Source organism: Pieris napi, chromosome 17 (assembly GCF_905475465.1).
Source record: "Pieris napi chromosome 17, ilPieNapi1.2, whole genome shotgun sequence".
NCBI classification, from domain to species: Eukaryota; Metazoa; Arthropoda; class Insecta; order Lepidoptera; family Pieridae; genus Pieris; species Pieris napi.
Genome location: NC_062250.1, coordinates 6,332,533 through 6,353,859, shown reverse-complemented (window position 1 = coordinate 6,353,859; position 21,327 = coordinate 6,332,533). Strand labels below are relative to the sequence as shown.

The 21,327-nt window shown below is 33.0% G+C and overlaps 1 protein-coding gene across 1 annotated transcript in view; it reads right to left on the bottom strand.

Annotated features, from left to right (window-relative positions):
- LOC125057651 (C3 and PZP-like alpha-2-macroglobulin domain-containing protein 8) overlaps window positions 1-21,327 on the bottom strand; it is a 194,966-nt gene that overhangs the window by 40,717 nt on the left and 132,922 nt on the right. Inside the window, exons 7-9 of the mRNA XM_047661428.1 lie at window positions 20,149-20,304; window positions 3,418-3,546; window positions 1,908-2,059 (exon numbers count right to left, since the gene is read on the bottom strand). Coding sequence (XP_047517384.1) covers window positions 1,908-2,059; window positions 3,418-3,546; window positions 20,149-20,304 — 437 coding nt within the window. The remainder of the gene's footprint in view (window positions 1-1,907; window positions 2,060-3,417; window positions 3,547-20,148; window positions 20,305-21,327) is intronic.

Sequence of the window (21,327 nt, the reverse complement as noted above, 5' to 3'; positions counted from 1 at the left end):
ATTTTGTAATTCATATATCTTATCTACCTTAAAATGAAGGTTCTATAAATATTTCTTAACACAGATCTTACACGGGTGCTTTTAAGACACTCCGCACATTAACTATCTTTTATTTTGTTCTTTACTATTGTTTGGGCGATGTTTACTGCGTCTATGAAATACTATGATATAAATGTTCGTTTCCGTATGAGTATCTTATTGTATCTTATCATAAAACAGTTATAAAATAGAAAATGTCAATATTTTGAATACATTCTTATGAAACTGTATAACGACGTAGAAAAATATAAGGAAATTGTCTTCAAATAAAATAAGCGAAAAGTTATTTCAAACTTGCTTTTTACTTTGTTTATATAGCCACAAAGGATACGACATTCAGACAAAGAAAGATGCGTCGGAAAATTGGAAAGATTCCAGAGTCCAAGACGTAATTTTTCAAGCAAAATGAACTACGGAGTTTAAACTTCTAATGTCATTCAAAGATAACTGAGACTTGCGAGAAACTCGAAACAAATATAAAACTAAATGGAAAGTACGAAGTATGCCAAGATGTTTTAAACTAGTGAAGACTTTTTTTCAAGATAATGATTATTGTATTTTTAAATGCAAATGAGAAAAGTCTCGATTGAGATAATCACCGTTCTACTTTTTACAGTCTTAATTACAATTTAAAATGTATCTAGTTATTAACCAGTCGTTCTGGTAGAGTAATAATGTGTAATACCTATACAATAATTATTATTTACGAAATAGATATGTAAAAACAATATATTTGTTACCAGTTAACGTCTCCAACTTGTCCTCATGAAATCTTAGAGTAAGACTTAAAAACGACACTTAGCAAGAACTATGATTACTGTGTTATTCCAAATAGCATTGGAGGAACCACACTTAGAGCTAAGTTCCGGTTCTGTGAGTCACCCTTAGTGCAAGTATCCAATCAAACAAGTATTGGGATTGATTTGAATTTTGAGGCGTCGTAAATAATTTTTTAATAAAAAATTAGATCACAAACGTAGAGCTTGGCTAAAGGCGGGTAAAAACATGACAATTCAATATAAAAACATTTATGACAGTTGTTAGAACATATTAACAAAAAGAAATATAAGGTATGGTCGATGGGTGAACATTTTTACTACGAATATACTCGTCAATATGAACAAAATTTCCAAATAACCATTACCATAGAAACGAGAACCTCAATTTTTCACGAAGCGCTTAATTACTCGTTATTTATAGCCGCTTTTTATATCGTATAAAGCTAATTATCGAACGCTATAAAATAAAGCGCTTTATGTCCTTCGTTTTCCGTCCTTTTCCTTGCTTTTAGGGTAATTTATAGTGTAATCAACGTTTGAAATACATTAAAATTCGTGATTACGTTACTGCGTTCTTTTTAAATAAAATGGAGGTATTTTTGTCGTTTTTTTTATTTTAATGAAGTTATATTAAACGCGGTCGTTTTTATTTTAACATAATAATGGGTAAATTAATAATAATAATTTATATTAATTAATTTTTACTCTATGAAATGTCGACGTTTTTTGTTAATCTGGAGATTCATTCGTAATTGGTAACAAGATATGTAAATTTTGCATAATATTGTAATAGTTTATATTCTTCACTTTGATTTTGATTGGGTTATTGCTAATTGATTAGTTGTCATACTTAAGTTTGGTTTATTTTTTTGTGTACGGAGGAGATCGTACATAGCGCATAAGCCATTTCCGTCACATATTATTATTAAAACTTCGTCAATATGTGCGAAAAAGTGTAAATTAAGTATGTATGTGTCACACTTCAAGATGAATAAAGATATCGAGAAGATATTTTCTTGCTCAGACAACAGACCGATACAGTACCTATTAAGTTAAAGCAAATCCCTTTTAATCTCAACTATTACTTACGTATAGTTAAATCGGCAAAGATCGCTATGGTTCCGTGTAGGTGCTGGTACTGCCGCCCAGTGTACAGCGCGACCTCCGCTTGTAACCGCCGCAAGCAGGCGTTGCCGACAACCACAAGACGACCAGACGCTGGCGCTTGCTGCTCCTCCAGCCTATTCATTTTAACAATATTTTTGGTTATTTTACAAGACAATACAAAGTATGACATCAAGGGTAAACTTTTAAAAAAGTGAGCTAAATTAAAAATGAACGTTTTTCTACGTAAACACAAAATGAAAGATAGAGACATAAGTAATTTAGTTAAAACTATGAAATGAAATACGTATATCTGTAAATAATAATTTTTAAACAATATATTCCCGTACATATTATATTGATATATGAATAATTAAATATAAGATTTATAATAAATATAATATATAATAATTTAATATAAGAGACGTTTTACCATACAATTTACGGTCAGTAATGTGTTACAATTTTGTTTTTTTTTTAAAGAAATCGATTTGCGAATAACTATGGGAAAGTCTTAACTTTTACTTATTTTTACGAAAAAACAGCCTAAAATAGTAACAACTACGCCATGATTGCTGCGTAAAACTATTTCGTGTTGATAAAGTCACGATGTATATATTTTAAACAAATTAAATTTATTAATTAGCTTCATCCAGTCTATTGCGTAATACTCAAAGCATTCATCAGCATAATAATTTAGATAGAACATGTTAAATTTAACCAAATGTATCTATGTATGTTCATTACTTAAAATTGCAAATGTTTACATTTGACATTAACACCATACAAAACAAAATTTAGGCAAATGAAACTTAAGAACTAAATAGATATGAGACATTCCTACTATAAATTAAATCTTCAATCTAAGAACTATTACTTAAGTATTGAATTGCATTGGCACTTACGCTCCATTGAAATGTGAATTCGTAACAATTATAATAATATTTTACTAGAACGAAAACTCTTTCTGTTCTATTCATTACAAAACTTATATATATATATCATAATTAGAAGTATTATCCAATACAAAAATTTCAACCAGCTGCACAGAAATAATTATAATAAATACCGATATTCCCGCCTTTTTTCTTTTTGACTCATTGTCAGTTGACATATGACGTAAACGTCAAGTATGTTTAGTTGTAATTTTTACGAGATTACATAAATATGTTTTTGATATAAATAAATATCTTATACAATAAAATAATTATTGAAACATTTTTGTTAAAAGAGTATTTTATATAATTATAGATTATTCCAAAAAGGACGTAGTTTACTAAGCGTACAATAGATGGCGCTAAAATAAAATTTAAAAAATACCCAATATGGGTATTTTTTAAAAGGGCTGAAAATAAATGTCACCAGTGTCCCACCGGTGTTCATGTGAGATCATAAAAGTATCGTATATCTTTCATATGCGTCATACAAAATTCCAAACGGAAATTGTTTAAAAAAAGTTTTAGTAGGCGGCGTAGTTGTCAAACTAATAACTTACTTGTAATGGAGTTGGTAAGTTTTCCACAAGCAGATAACACTTAGACGTTGAATTCCAACGACGAATCCGTTCTCGCGCTAGAACGTAGTGAGATTCTATTTCCTTTCCTTCCACCGCTACTAACTCGGCCTGTCAACAAATACACAATTATTTTTAATACGAACATAGTTTACCGAATCACAACGTATTTTATTATTGTTAAATATAAAACCTATTATTTAAAAAATCTCTTTACAATTCGATTCGTGACTAAGTAATGAACTATGCTATTACAAATAGCCCATGAATACTTCTGTATCTTATTTCTAACGCCGAGGTTCTATTGTGGCAATAACAGACTAAGTTGACGTTAAACTTATTGACGTTATGTTTTACGTTACGTTATATTGACTGGTAATCCAGCAATCTGACAGTGGTTTTAGGATTTATGACAATGAAAATATGAATGTAGCAACAAGAATAAAGTTCTCGAAACGACACATCTATTAAATAACTATTTTAATGTCGACGAAAACCATTTACAGATAGATTTAATAAAAATAACATGTTTATTGAGATATTCGGCGTTTATTCGTACACCCTTTCAGCTTATACCTCATAAATATCGGAGCCCTGAGCCGCCTGCTTCTGACTGATATGTAGTTTTATTACATTCGATTTTATTTTTATCGAATTTTCGTTTTCCGAATTCATTTCAATTTTCCTTTGAGTATCCTTTGAGTACTTTAGTGGTAAGCTTATTAATTGAATTTTTTATGAGTTTATTTATATTTTATTTAGAAGCGGTTAATGGAATATTAAAATATAGAACAGTATTCTGCGATATTATATTGCTGTTGATAGTTATAAATCGAAAATAAATTCCTAATAATTGTGCACAGCTGGTGTGCAGTTGTTGTTCACAGGTAACTACAAATTAGCAAAGATTTAATTAATTTTCATGTAGATCTTTTCGGGAAATTAAAAATGGGTTCATGTTATCTCCTTAGTTTTGTTATCTGTTATTTAAACAAATATACAGTATGTACAATTTTCTCAACCTACATAGCAATAATAATAATATATAAAAATGGTTTGGTCCTGGCTGGCAGCATTTCCTCGCTGTATTGCGATACTTATTCGTTGAGCGAGGTAAGCACCAGCTTTGGAGTCACCAGTACTATCTACCAGGCGCCAACTTAAATATATAATTAGCGCCTGTGCACTTGAAACCCACGGCCCAAGGAAACAAAATCGAAGTTGAACGAAGGACTATATTTGAGCCGTTTATTATCTGTTATTAGGTTTTTTTTTTTCACATTTCACACCAATTGACCTAGTCCCATGCTAAGCTGGTGAAGCTTGTGTTATGGGTACTAGGCAACGAATATACATACATATTATAGATAGATAAACAAATAAATACATATTTAAACACCCAAGACCTAAGGACAACCAAATGCTCATCACATTGATGTTTGTCTCAGCCGGGGATCGAACCCGGAATCCATGGAGTCGCAGTCAGGGGTACTAACCACTAGACCAATGAGCCGTCACGATGTCGTAGCTAAGTTGTACTTATAGAAATAAGAGAATAAAATATATATCGCTATTCCGTGCTCGTAACGTTCTTTGACATAACATATAAATCTCGTTATAAAATACTAGACATTAATGAAACTATATTGAAATATGGCGCACCCATATCTTTAAATACTTCCATTTATATGCGATTTTACCGGCTAAAACTGTGCTACATTTCCTATTATAGTTAAAATTCGTCGTAGAATGTAATTTGTGACATGCAAAAACTTAGCTCGTTAGTGCAGCATACGTTAATTTTTCGTTAGGTATTCGGTATCTAAATTAAATGTTCTATTAAAATACGCTATTTTAACAGAATTATACTAATTTGTGTATGAATTGTTATTATTGGTTGCTAGTATCTGGTAATTATTCGAAAAAACATTTTTTTCATTTTGAAAATAGCACGTCATAGATTTTCGGGCTGTTTCGAGATATAAAGCAATGTGGACTATTAGCCAAAGTCAAGCATTACGATTCCAGTAGATCACTTAGATCATATTCAATCAGTATTGCCTAACTAAGAATAAACTGCTAGTGTTGCTTGTTTAAAATATGTGTTTTGAAAAGACTTTTGACGGATGTCGATAAGGCCTCTGCTTCACCGGGACGCCATGGCCACGTCGCCGGCTACGTATCCAAACAAAAAGTATTCACATGTATGGCACCTCACTCATTTGGCGACCGACTGACAGAGTCGTCCGCTCCTGATGCGGCGACTGGCGACGCTGGCTACCTGGCGACGTTGCCAGTTGTTTGCACGTGTTTTTATGCTCCGTCACTCACTCAGTCGCCAACCAGTTGCCGAATTAGCATACCTTGGCACTTTTTTTGCTTTTTCATAGTCTCTTAACTATGTTTTTTACTTAGTTATCCTGAAAGAAATTGTTAGTAAGGCTCCTGCTCTCTTAATTATTAATATTTTACTCAAAAAATGATTTTAAAATTTGATTTAAAATGATTAAATAAAATAATTATTGTTATTTTATTGATAATTTTATTATTATTTATTTTTGAGTAGAGACAGAACTGAATGCATTGGCGACGCGATTTGGCGACTCAGTCTGGCGACGCAGAGACGCCAAACGTAGCCATGGTAACGTCGCTGGCGACGTGGCCATGGCGCCCCGGTGAGGCAGAGGCCTAAGATTCATGAAACTTTCAACTGACGACTTTGTTATGATCTATTGATCATAACAAAGTCGTTTTGTATTCAACAACAGAATACAACATTTGCCAACAACTATCTTTTAATACTATCGAGATCAAAATGCGGCTTAAACTGGTTTATTATATTGAAGATACAAAGCTCTTCAATGTAGAGCAAGAATTTCTCAATACATTCGAAACATCAAAGTGACGATATCCTTTGTCTTAATCCAGATACGATCGGGATCGTGTCAAATTCACCGGAAGTAACATCAAAAGGAATCTTTGTATAGAAAATTGCTCAGTGGTCAGTCAGAGGATTGTTTTGTTTTGAAATGTTTTTATTCATGTGTGCGATTGGAAAATATTTATACGAATATTTTTGACGTTATACTTCTTTTGACGCGTAAGGGAAAAATGATGAGAGTACATTTTTACGACGCGTGCGCACACCGTCATTAAAAACCGACACAATGAACAAATGTTCAAATGTCGGTAAAACAGTCTGGGCCGCTAGTTGGATCTTGCTCTGTTGTATCGACCAGTTGCATTGCCTGTCATGGCGTAGTGTTTTTCAGAGTCGTGTTTATTTTAACCCAAATAATGATTTTTATACGAGACCCGTTCCAATGTGATAAAAAACATAGTGTATATTGTAAACTATTATGATCAGTACATAGTATATCGTTTCTCTAAGCTGCTCGAAGAAAATTATTACGCCAAAGAAGTATAACTTCTAACGCGTGTACACACACGTTTTTTTTTATAAAAACCCATATAAACGTTAATTATTAAAATATTGACATTTATTTAGCTTTAAAGTTTAGCTACTGATTATACTTAGTATATAAAAACTGTATTTTGTACCGCTTCCGTGACGGTATCGATAACATAGTTTAACCGAGTGCTCCTATTCGATCTTGAAAATAATACTTGCCGCTTAAACCGTATAAGCTGATAATCCAAAGTAATAATCCAGGTGTGTCAGACTCGTGTCGATTTGGGTTTAAGACATGCCGGTTTCCGACGACGTGTACCTTCACCGTAGGAGCAAGCGCATTTAACCCTACAAAGAAATATGCAACGCAATTCGAACCCAAAACCTCAGATTTAAGGGTCTTATGCTTAAACTACTATACCAACACTACTCAAGGCTGATAATCTACTAGTCAATAAAGAAATCAAGTTAGGTACATCAAACCACATAACTTGTATTATATTAATTGAAAGATCGTAATGATAAATCAATTAGGTTGAAGATACAATATTAAGTACATTTAACTTCCAAGCCATTTTCTTCGCACATTAGTGAAACTTTAGCAAAGTTCGGCCCCGAAGCCATTACGAAAATACTTACAGCTCATTGATTTGCCATTGTTTTTCTGCTTTCTTCTATAAAACGCTTATCGTAACGCCTGGTCGTATATATAACGTCTCCATTTGGCAGAGCCAACGAGGGCATAAAATAATAAGAACAACACTTTTCGTAGACAATGTTGCGTAAATATTATGCAAGATACAGAGAAACGATATTTATGATAAGATAGCTAACAGAAAAATATATTATAGTAAGTTTATTTTCTGTGTTCAAGAATAGTCCCTTAGTTTGTAGGCCGATATGGAAATCTGAGTGTTAAATAATTCTTCTAAAACTTCCCAGTAAATTAGTTTGGAACGAACAAAAAAAAGTTCCTACAATTTAATTTATTATACATAAAGAATTGAAAGGTTTTAAATGTTCAGAAATGAAACTCAATGCAATCAATATAGTTTAAAAAAAGCGAGTTTTATAGAAAAGAGCGGGGCTATCAATGAACCTCGCCAAAACCAAGTATATGGTGATTAGCAGAAGAGAAGACTTAAACCCAACAATCTCGGTGGCAGGTACTACTTTAGAGAGAGTTAATAAATACAAGTACCTAGGTACATGGCTGACTGAAGCATGGGAGTCTGAAAATGAAGTGAAGACCCGAATAGAAGTTGCTCGTGCTTTCTTCAACAAAATGAGAAAGGTACTTTGCAACAAGGACATCAGTCTGCACCTCCGAAGTAGGATGCTTCAATGTTACATCTGGCCAGTTGTAATGTATGGTTGCGAGGCTTGGACCTTGAAGGAAGCAACCATTAAGAAACTTGACGCCTTTGAAATGTGGTGTTACCGAAGAATGCTGAGGATAAGCTGGGTCCATAGAGTCACGAACGAAGAAGTTCTACGGCGCGTCAAACGATCCCGAGAACTCACGTTAAGCATTAAAAAGAAGAAGATAAGTTACTTGGGACATGTGTTTCGACACGAACGGTACCGACTTCTTCAAGTAATCATGATGGGCAAGGTCGAGGGGAAAAGACGCACTGGCAGAAGGAGGAAGTCGTGGCTCCGCAATATTAGAGAATGGACGGGAGTGGCCAGCGTAGAACAGCTGATGCGCTTGGCGAAAAATAAAAAGGAGTTTGACGAGCTGACCGCCAACCTCCAGTAGTGGAGAGGCACTTCAAGAAGAAGAAGAAGAAGAAGAGTTTTATAGTTTTTTTAAACTATATTTATTTTTCACTTTTTAGTCCTAGCAGCACTACGTGTTGTCTCAATTTAATCGTATTGCTTTGTGGACTTAAAATTTTTTTCCAATTAAATTATTATATTGTCGCTGATTCTTTATAAGTGTACAAAATTTGAATTAAATCTGTCCGTTTAAAGTGGGTCAAAATCGAGTCCAAAGGAGTCGGTTACATACATACATACATACAGGTGAAGCTAATATAACGCGTGTAAAAATGCATAATTTTTAGGGCATTTTGGAGTCGGGTGTATTATTTAAAAGGAATGACTTAAACTGTCAAAGCATTATAGTTGTATTTGACCTCCGTACTAGTTCTCGAAACTTTAAAAACACCAGAACTAAAGCCATACAAAATTCTACCTAAATTAATAACGAGTTCTAAGTTTTGCCACACGTTCGCTTCATTAGTCAAAGTTTATAAAACTGAGCACTGCTTCCGTGAGCCAACTAAAATTGTTGCGAAGTTTTCATTCAGCTAACAATTCTTGTGGTCTCTATTATGCATAACTGCTGCTGCTAATTTATAATTAACTTCGCAACTGTTGTTTGTTCACGTCTATAACATTTTAACAGGCCAATGTTAAGTAACTGTATTTGTAACAAACAAATCTGTTTCCCATAATAGAAATAAAGCCGGCCCAAACCGGTTTAAGAGAATTCACGTTTGAGTATATAATTACAGATATATAATACACGTTGAGTTATAAAAATCAAAAATCCTAGTTTATATCGAAAATGAAGTGTTATTTAAAAATGTGACCAAGCAAAAACAAGAGACGCGTTTTACGAGAATTACACATTACTGTTACAAACCCGAATTTATTTCATTGTTTACATAAGTTAATGTTTCGAATGGTTTTCAGCAATCGTGGTTGGCGAAAGTATTTCAGAGTACTTTTAAAGACTTTAGAGAGAAAACATAAGCTATGAAAAGAATACTTTAAATAATTAATATGTCAACATAATAAATAATAATGATGTCTTTTATTACCGGAGATGTTATTGCATTTTATAAGTAGCACCGCAGTACTCGCATGATGCTGGCCTTCCATGATCAACAAAATAACTTTGTCAAAAAAACATAAAAAAATCTACTTAGGAACATCCTAATACTACGAAATATACTTAACCTATTTTCAAAATAAAACTACAAAATTCATAAAAATCGTCGAACCGTTTCTTAGGAGTGCAACAAGAAACACACACACGAGATTTATGCATAATATAATAATATATTAAATACTATTAGGTGGCTTTTTATTTCACTTAAATTTATATATAAAGCAGTGTTATTCATCCCGTCCGCCAAAAGCAATTCGAACTATCGTTTGAACTCTAGCGTACGTAAAAGTTGAAAACTTTATATGTGGGCTCGTAATAAAACAAAGTTATTGTAGTTTTACGAGTGAAATCTGCGTTTTATTCTATATCGACGCTCCCGGATGTTTTATTATATTATACTTTTCAATTGCGATGAAAGTCCACACTTCTGGCGACGGAGGTTTGTGTAAATTTATTAAGTTATGATGTTGTTTACTTGTTTATTCAAACTTAAGGCTAATCTATATGTTTTATTTAAAATAGTATCGATAATTAATTGTTGGATATTAAGGTTTTATATAATATATATTTGGTTTGAAATTTTACATGGATATCCGAGATTTGCTTTGCAGGGAAACAAATAAACGATTTTACGGGGAAATAAAGGAATTAACAGTTTTCTTTTTATTCGAAAATGGATCGGGAATAGGTACAAATATCACACATGTTCTAAATACTTGAGACACAAATAAAATTGATACAAACACAATGGATTTATTTTCTATTTAAAAGAAAAAGGTGTACTTTTTTTACAAAATGATGTCAACTAAACACAATGATATTTTAAAACAAATAGAAATTTCTTTTCAACAGAGTATTTCGAACAAGATTGTCTCTATAATGGCGATCGTAATCAAGCAAAGTTTATATAAGGCGAGAAAAGGTAAAAAGTTATTTCAAGATTGCAGCCATTCGGCTGGTTCTGAGCCAAGAAAGGTGGTACTGCGGAACCTGAATTCATTTTCTTTATTAAATTTGTTAACATAACAAAGAAAAAACTCTTTGAAGGATTTTATAGGTTTCAAATTATACTTTAGTTAGAAGAAGAAACATTGTTGGTGTAGATTTTGATTTTCAAATGGTGACGAATATAATAATATGATAACGATAACAGCAGTGTTGGCCTAGTGGATTCAGCGTGCGACTCTCATACCTGAGGTCGTAGGTTTGATCCTCGGCTGTGCACCAATGGACTTTCTTTCTATGTGCGCATTTAACATTCGCTCGAACGGAGAAGGAAAACATCGCGAGGAAACTGGCTTGCCTTTGACCCAAAAAGTCGAGGGCGTGCGTCAGGCAAAGAAGGCTGATCACCTACTTGCCTATTAGATTAACAAATGATCATGAAACAGATACAGAAATCTGAGGCCCAGACCTAAAAAGGTTGTAGCGCCATTGATTTTTTTTGATAACATTCCAATTGATACGCTTTCAACAGGAGAAATGTATTATTTATTTATTAACACATAAACATACATATAAAAACAGTTTTTTAATAATGCATTCAAAATATTGCTCTGAAACAACCTACAGTACCTACCCTTTAAAACTAAACCAATAAATATATATTTATTCTAGCATGAAACCAGTCAGACAGAACCTTTTAGGTTTATTCACAACCAAAAAGCTAGAACAGCATTGCAAATACTTGCATTTAATACATAGTTTTAGCGAAATCCAATTTTGAGGTGAACGTAAATCCAACGATGAGTGAATGGCTTTGTTTCTGATCATTATTCACAGTTTAAAACTTCATATAAACGCAAGTTTGTTTATGGATTCAGTATTTTAGGTCACTCGTTGGTAGGCAAAATGAAAAATTCTTTATTTGATTGCCTTTAGGGTTTACATTGAAATAAAACTTGTTTTAGTTGTCTAAATCCAAACTTATAATTTGTACATTCGGTGTCGAGACCCTTGGTCCGTGGGGTCCTATAAGGTTTTTTAAGGAAATAGCAAAAAGGTTAGTCGACATCACAGGAGACCGAAGAGCTGGCAGCTACCCCAAACAAAAAAATTGTCTAGCTATTCAAACAATATCAAATTTAAATTAAAAAATTACTTTATAAGTCAAACAATAACAAATTATGCATAACTAAAAGTAGGATGTCGTCATTTAGTTCATGTTCGAATATGTAAATTCGAATACACATCCTGTATTCGAATGAGAATTTCTCGTCAAGAACAGGTTTCTTGCATCGGCTGTGGAGCGTCATTGTTTCAATTGGTTGGTTAATTTTATGGTTTATTGGTGGGGGTTTTATATTGTATAGTGTGTCACTGGCCTGAGTGTGTAATAGATTAATTATTTTAATTATTTAAATATTTTCGACGACCTGGTGGACGGAAAAACTGTGTCCAGTTTGTGTTTCCACCACGCCAACTTTTTTCTATTTAGGATGATGTATAGAATAAATAAATAAATAAATAAAAATAAAAGGGGGAACGCTGAGAGTATCTTCGGAACCTTGCCTAAAGGGACTCCTTTTAATAATACATTTTAGTTATTATATTTTAAGGTTATTTATTGTTCTTTTTTAGTTTTAATTATTATAATATTTTAGTTTTATATCACACTAGCTGACCCGGCTATCTTCGTTCCGCCTAACAGTCTGGTAATATCGTGTTAACTGTAGTTAAACTTAATTTAGGATTTCATTTGTACATAATTTGATGTTTCGTAATGAAGAAAGTCGCGTTCTTAAAATAATAAAAATATATAATCTAGATGGGCTACAACCCTATATCGATCTTGGTCTTGGCATGCATCCTTTTTCTTGATAATTTCTATGGTCTACGCCCTTGATTTGAGAACTGGCAGTATATGAAAAATTAGAAGCATTTAAAATGTATTTCTTTATTGACATTCATAAAGAAATACATATTAAATTGTATTTCTTTATGAACGTGTACATTGTGCTACCTAAATGAATAAATGATTTTGAATTTGAATTTATTTATATAGGTAATTGAATTTATTGTCTGATACAAGTCGATATTTTGTTTTGGACATACCAGGTTCCTCACGATGTTTACTTTTACCACAGTGATGATTGTGCAGAAAATACCATTGGTGCAACGCCGTGATTCGAACGCAAGACCTGAGAGTCGCATGCTTAAGTCACTATGCTAACACTGATTTTTCAAGTATAGGTTTGTCTATATAACTATAACTAAAAAGCAATCAGTTGTTAACACATTCAACCAACAACTCTTCAGCTTTAATAAACATATCTTGTCTAATCTCAAATAAGCCTTATTTCCGTATCCTTAAGATAAAAGGTATACATAAATTAGTGAACCTAATCCGTAACATACAGATCAGATAACGTTAAAGTTTAGCTAAGTCAGCTCGGCAGACTAATTTCATTAATCCACTGATTGGATTTACAGAGCCGTGCCAAATCAGACTTTTCACTGCGCTTCACAGACAGACTTGATTACATAAGTGTAGATTAATTAACGTATGGACTTAGTTTAATATATCCAGCGCCATTTTGCATTTAAAGTTTATTGCATGCGAACATCAGTCGAGGTGATTAATATTTGCGCAATAAGCGGCCTTGTGTGCGCCTCTCAATTAGAAGAGCGGTCGAACGTTGGCTGTAAACCAATGTATTGTTCTTTCTATGTGTGTAATGAATTCGAAATGAAGATCTCTTAATCATTCTTTTACGGATCTCTGTAGAAGAATTAATGGCACTGACATAGCAACAAGGGTGTATAAGCTTAGCATTGCCCGAAGATCAGATGGGGCAAAAAAGTCCTAGAATGGATGCCAAGGACCAGTCAGACGGCCTCCTCAAACTCAAAATAATTTTATTCATATAGGAAACCAAGTACATTTATGAACGTCAACAGAAAAGATTTTAAATCGATTCTAGATTTATATTTACTACCAGGTCGCAAGTTAAGGCCCTAGAGCGGGGTAGAATTGGGACAAATGAACTGGTGAGGGTGGAGGGAAGGCGTTGTATACACGGTACCGTACGTACTGGAAATTTAAGAAGAGGCCTATGTCCGTCCGGACGTTAAAAGGCTGAATTGACAATGTGTGTAATGAACACTTACTCTTACTGAAGTGAGTAGGGACCCAAAAATGACTCATGTATGTCAATGATAAACGTAGAAATATGTCTGTCCCCTTGTTGAGAGCGCTTTGTTTTACAAAAAGCATGTACATTTGTTGACAAGGAATTTATATAATATTATACAATGCGAACACCTGCCTGAAAAGTGTTCACAATCGGTTTTAATATTAGGATAATAGCTTTTACCTTATTCCATGTTAACTATTAGTAGCTGGTATAACGTTCTATGTTATTAATACGACCTTTACTATAAATAGGATTCGAATGAGCGATATTAGCAAACCGAGGCTTTGAAACTTATGTTAGGATTGTAACAAGTTTGTAACGTCTTAGGAGTATAAATTATCGGTTCCCTGCGTAGGCGCTCTATCGATTTACTAATATAATATTAGTAAAAGCAAAGTATTTATTGTTTAAATACATAACCCAATTATTTCATAAGACTTAAATTGTTTCTTAAGTTTTTTTCAAAGTTATACTTCTTTAGGCGCGTTATGAAAAATGGATGGGAGTGAAATTTTACAATGCGCGCGCACCGTGACACAAAATTTACAGAATGAAGTTGCCCACGGAAGATGCTACGGCATTGGACATAATTTAAAAACAACATTCGAATAATAATAGAATTTATGTTACACTTAATGTAAGAGAATAATAATAAATATTTATTTATTTAATTTTTCAAATGTAAACTGAACTTTATTGACTATAATGACTCCTTTTCCAGTCTTTGATTATTTAATTGTAATTAATTATTTGCATGCAATCAAAATTTATTTTCAATAATGCCAAAGAAGTATAACTTCTTACGCGCGTACATAAGTACACGCACCCTTTTTTTGATATTTCCATTTCCTTCACCGTAGCAATTATTTGTGCATCGTTCACGTTTTTTTACCAGATAAGTCGCTTATAACATTGAGATTCCATTTTGATTCAAGATATAAATCTTGACTACTCAAACTGAAGGAATTATGAATCTATTATATGAGAACAATTACTATACTATCAAAGTTGGTAATCTGTTTAAATCTAACGTAAAGCTTGTTGAAGATAGTTAGTCCAAATTAGTTGGATAACGATAGAGAGGGCCAATTCAAAATTGAAATAATAGAAATTAAGCATCTATTAAACTATTATTTCTACTCCTACGAGTTTGACAAGATAGTAAACATCATCAGTGTCGCTACAACCTTCTTATATTGCAAGATGATCAACATTCTGTGCCTGACACAAGCCGTCGACTTTTTGAGTCTAAACCATACAGATTTACTCACGATGTTTAATGCGTACATAGACAGAAAGTCCATTGTTACACAGCCGGCGATCGATCCTACGACCTCCGGGATGAGATTCGTACGCTCAAACTACTAGACCAATATAAAACTGCGACAAAATATTTGTATGAAACATGTAACAGTTGAAACACCCTACTAACGCGCAAACCCAAAAGCGCTTTACTCTTGACTCAAGCTATATTTCTTCTGAATATTAACAGCACCCAACAAAATATTGAAACTAATAATACGTGTTGGAATACGAACCCAAAGTGACGACTTTTACTTTTGGCTGGTACCAAAGTTTTGTAGTCAAATAATAACTATATAACTTGGAAAATCTCTAAAATAAATAGCTCCCGCAAAAGCTATCAACGCTGAAAAGCTTTTTAAAAGTTCTCAAGATGAATAATTTAGAGCTTTTATTTTGTTTCGTAACAAAATCTAGAGTAGTCATTGATTAAAGGTATAAAAGAACTAAGAATTGAATTCTTGCTAATGGAGTTTATAAATGTTAACCCACTATAATCAAGCTAGTTACGTAATAATAACTAGCTATGTTTCTTAGGTGTATAGTATCAGATGAACGAGGTATATATGTTAAAAGCTTATAATTAATAAGTTAAGCTTGTTATTCAAAAACCTGTAAATGATTACTTATGAAAATATTTTCTATATTGTTATTTTTACACATTAGCTTGAGGCTATAATTAAGATAACCTCAAATATTGTTTTAACAAAAAATGTTCAGGCTTTTAATGATGCTGAAAAAATTATATTAATTACACAAAGGGTATCATCAAGTTTCCTAATTTTCATTTTATTTTATCGCTTCTTTGTTTACTCTCTATAGCTAAGCAGCGCATTTTATTAAGTAGAAAAATATTAAAATGTGCTTATGTTTGTTAGACTTTAACGCTTAAACCAACTCCCCTGTCTAACAAAAGCAAGACATACAATTTAAAAGAAAGAAAGAATACTCATGTGTCGTGAAAACACTTCGATATAGTTTTATTAATAATGTAATCATTATGGATACATAAATTTTACACGATTTTGTTATGTAATATTGCAAGCTTTAATAATTACTTCACAAAGCTTTCGACACAAAGATTACCTATCTAAACACGCTATTCAACTGCTAATGAACTGTGGGATTATTGGAGTCTATCCCAACGTAATTTATCTAGTCAAGTGAAGCCTTCAAATGCGAAAAAATGACTGATAAAAATACAAAAGTTTTCCCCTGAAAAACCTTCTAAAGGTCGGATGAAAAATGAGAATGACTAACAATACCAAAGTGATGAAAAGTATAATGAAGATCATTTATTATTCGGTATACTGTATAGTCTATATACATATTTTGTATGAATGTGAGTGTAAGATTGTACGTTGACAATTGACAGGTCAAAACTCACGGTGAGCGATGAAGAAATTGAAGTATTAAGTATGTTTTTTTATAAAATCTGCCTTTTTTATCTAACAGGGGGCAAACAGGTAGGAAGAAGCCTGATATGATGTTATGTAATACCGCCTCCCCATAGCCAAAATGCTCGCAAGTACGTTGCCGGCCTTTTAAGAACTGGTGGAATTGGTTCGGAAATACTTCAGTGGGCAGCTGGTTCCACATAGTAGAAAACGCGGCAAAAACGCTCAGATGTGGAATGACGGACGTCTTTGACAAATAAAACTTTATATAACTTTTTCCATACAATTTTTTTTATTTATTATTTAAATCTCAATTGTATTACAGAATCAGAAATCTGTTAACACTTAAATCATAAGAAGAGCAACGGGTTGTCTCGTCGCTTTCAAACGATCTCTTGGCAACCACTATAAGGAACGACAAAATAAAATAAGATAAATTGTTGCCATGCATGTAAGGTTTACGTGAGTAGTATACATTAAACGTGGTGTTACCTGATTATACTATTAAAATATAATTATTGTATTACGATCACTTTATTATAATGAATGAGGATTTAAATGATAATTCAAGTTATGTTCCCCTACAAAAGCACACGAAATATCGTCACATTTCTTTCTCTTTCTAGCTGGTGAAACTTTTATCTACAGACATCGTCCAGTTATTACAAGTACTAAGAAAATTCGAAAAGCCATTTTCCCTGTGGCGTGGTTATGACATAGTCATGCAAATACGCAATTGAGTGAGATTGGCAATCTGGTTCAAGTGCTCTTAGAGTCTAATAACTATCTTATGAATTATTACGAGGTAGGTGCGTGGGGCGTGACGAATGCCACTTTGAGTGTTAATTGGTGAGGTTGATGGCTTAAGTTTGATGGCTATGAGATTAGTCTCTTGAGTTCAGCTAGCGTAGTTATTGGTAGATAGAGCTTTGAAGTAGCAGTAAAAACATTTATATTATTCAAAAGAAAGCGACTTAGAATTTGTTTTAGAGGCTCACTTGTTTTCTTTCTATAGTATTATAACATAGTGATTTAAGACAACTTTAATTTACCGACTCTTTGCTATATTTTGCTTTTTTTCGTTCGTTTTCGTTTTAGTTCACTGTTAACATATGTTTTAATTGCTTTATTTTGTTCCATTCGTTTTGTCTATATGTCTTCTTCTTGCACTTCTAGCACTTGCCTTATCAATTTTTTTTCTCATTGGCTGCCCGGAACAGAGCGCTCGAAAGCCGCCCGTTGCCTTTATTTTCATTTAATTATGTCAACTGTATTATATATCTGCATGCAACGAAGTGGTAATAAATAAATATATTGTGATATATAACAGATATCATGAAATTTTTTAAAAAGTCTGTATATAATATATTTGTATACAGGTAATGTGGAATTATATGGACTATGGTTTAGTATGCGGTTCTCAACACCAAGTACGTGCCTTCGAACTCTCTCACTCTGGGCTGTGCACTAATAGGGTTTTCCTTTTGAAAAACTTCAAGAGGAAACAGCATATCTCACGGCAAATGATGTGTGTCAATAAAACAGCAGCATAGCCAATACTAAATTATAATTACTACATGAATTTAATATTAAGACGTAAATGATCTTCAAGAATATTTTCAATAACTCACAAAGCGTATTCATAACGACTACTCAAGTCCCAAAGCTTTAACTTCGGGACAAATGTCTCTTTCGTTGAAATTAGACTTTAAGCTTCTTAGCGGTGAAATTTTACGAATAACAAACAAAACAATTGTTATTTGTCAACTTTATGAAGGTGACATTTTAATAACCTTTTGAGTGTTTATATATAAAGAAATAATATAAGGTGATATAATAATATATACTTTAAGGTGAATTATTTAATAGCAATATCTCACTCGTTTAAATAATCAAACATTTGAGACCTTTAGAAGAGTAAATACCTTGAGAATTACCAAATTAAGGAAAAGGGGATTAGTCTTGTTGGCAGAGCATAATGGTATATTTATAATTACTCGTTAAAAATTAAGTGAAAGTTAAGTAATTAGAATTTAAATTTAAAATTGTTAGTTGACGTTTATTAATGCACAAAAGTTACCAACATGAATTAATGATATTTAATTTTGAAGAACAGCAGCAAACGCTCCACCTGATGTTAAGTGCCGCCCATGGACACTGTCAATGCCAGAGGGCTCATGAGTTTGCGCCGGCCTTTAAAAATAATGTAAAGGAAGATATCGTGTATAAAAAAGCTCATTGGCTCCTCAATACCAACATTTTTGATAAATCAATTTAAATATTGCAAAGATTAAAACGAAGCACCGACACTTTTAAGGCTGTGTATTATTTAATTTGATTATTGTTATTCGTGTTAATAATAATCACAGAATAACCCTTATATTATTAATGTAAAGGAACATATTTATCTTGTTAATTAAAGTCAGTATTTACTCAGAGACAATTTCCCAACGGAAAACCTCACTAAAACGTTTGCGTATCAACCGATTCGCCCATCAACACCATTGGGGGTTGCAACTAAGACAAAATATAACAATTTATATTCAGGACCTGAGCTACCATTTACGTTCAGGCCATTTTCGGCCTAAACTTTCTCGATCGTAGGCCCAATTAATGCGACGATTAAACTGGATGAGGTTAGAGGCGCGAACAGCCAATTTAGATGAGATGTGATCGGAATTCGGCTTCGACATATTGATTGCAGACATTCAATCATTCTGAATGCCTTTGTAGCTTGATTTGTTTATTTAATGATCGGAGTTTAATTGAAATAGAAACTCTTATTAAAAACGATCACGTTATATTATGATTCTTTATTAATATAAAGAATGATTGAATCATCAGAGTCTCAGTTTTATAGTGCGAAATGCGTATAAATAGGTCTTTGTTATATCGTACCAATTAATAATTAGTGTCTTTTAAACCACGTGGGCATAGATTTTCTCAGTAAAGAAGTGTATCCTGAATGTGATACCTAATTAAGTCGAAAATTAATAGTACATATGATGAGTGTAAACAAAATAGGTTTTGATTTATTAGTGAAAGTTAGATTAACCTAAAACAGCTAATAATTTCAGAAATCGCGAGTAAGTTACAGGCCTTTTAAGAATAGTTTTTTTTACCTCACTCATTTGGAAATACTATAACAGCTGTACTGTTTGATTATCACCAATTATTTGATTATTATAAATATAAAAAAATGAGAGCCATTTCTGCCAAAACCCTCCATCTTTTAGTCGATACCAACTCCGGGGAAATAAATACAGATCATACAACTTTTTCTACAGCAGTAATACTTATTGACATTCAACACCTTTTGTCTTCAGTCACCGTGAGTGACGCACACGCGAAACGTCGGTTAAATTTAAAATTATGTAAAATAATTGTAAATTTATAATAAAACATAACTTCAAATCCGGTAAAAAAAGTGTTTTTCTGTGTCTAAAAGTTATGTCAATAAAAGACAATACTATTATAAATAATCTATTCAATCTTCATTGAGATAACTAGCTTTTGTTGGAATATGTTTCTGACAGCAAAAACTTTCATATATGAAATACGTACCTGTAAATTAACAAACGGTGCATCGGCCATGACAGTGGGCACAATAAATCCACCCTCGCCCGTTGACATGTCGATATCCTGGCTGTATATATCAGTTTCGTCATCGTATAACTTCACTCTGACTCGAACTCGTTTCTCTGTGCTCACTGCTTCTACCTGTTAACAAATTATTTTTAAATTTAATACTAATTCAAATAATTTATTCAAATAATATATTTGACGACTCATTGGTCTCGTGGTTAGTACCCCTGACTCCGAATGGGTCCCGGGTTCGAGCCCCGGCTGAGGCGAACATCGATGTGATGAGCATTTGGTGTTGTTCTTAGGTCTTGGGTGTTTAAATATGTATTTATATGTATATCTATCTATAATATGTATGTATATCCGTTGCCAAGTACCCATAACACAAGCTTCACCAGCTTAGCATGGGACTAGGTCAATTGGTGTAAATTGTCTTAAAAAAAAAAAAAATTATTTAATCATAAGTTTTATTTGGAGAAGTAATAGCTTAGTGACTTTGAAATCTCAGCGTACAAAACACGGCTGTTGAATTTGATTTTTCTATCAAAATAAAAAACCATTTGAAATATTTCCAATCTTAATTTCAATTGGAGTGCAACGAAAATCTTTGAAAACAATATGTTGTGAACAAAGTACAAGCGTGTTAAATACGCTTTCATCTTAATATATAAAATAAAGTCGGGTTTGTTAGAACACTGATAACTCAAAAGCGGCTGGACCAACTTTCATGATTTTTAATTAAATACATTGGAAATTTTACGAAAAAAAGATTAATTGGTTTTGTAATGGCGCGTCTAAACGGGCCATGTTTTGCTGCAATTGATGGCTGCAACACTGTGGCCGGCAACATTGCAAACAATAGCAGCCACACTATGCAATATTGCAGTAATATCCCGGCCATATAGCCAAACATGTTTTGTATAGCCACATATGGCCGATATTGCCCCGATGGGTGGCCGGACGATCGCTAGGCTATCGAATTCAACTGCAATGTTGCACAGCCACTTCTATTGTTGTTTCAGTCACTCTCTTTGTTATGGCACAGTGTATCCTTTTCTACGCGACATGACGTTTGCTATGAGTGAAGTGTGCCTGTTGCTATATTCTGTGTTTTGCGATCAGCTGTATTTGACGTTAGATTACTACGTAAAAATTAGT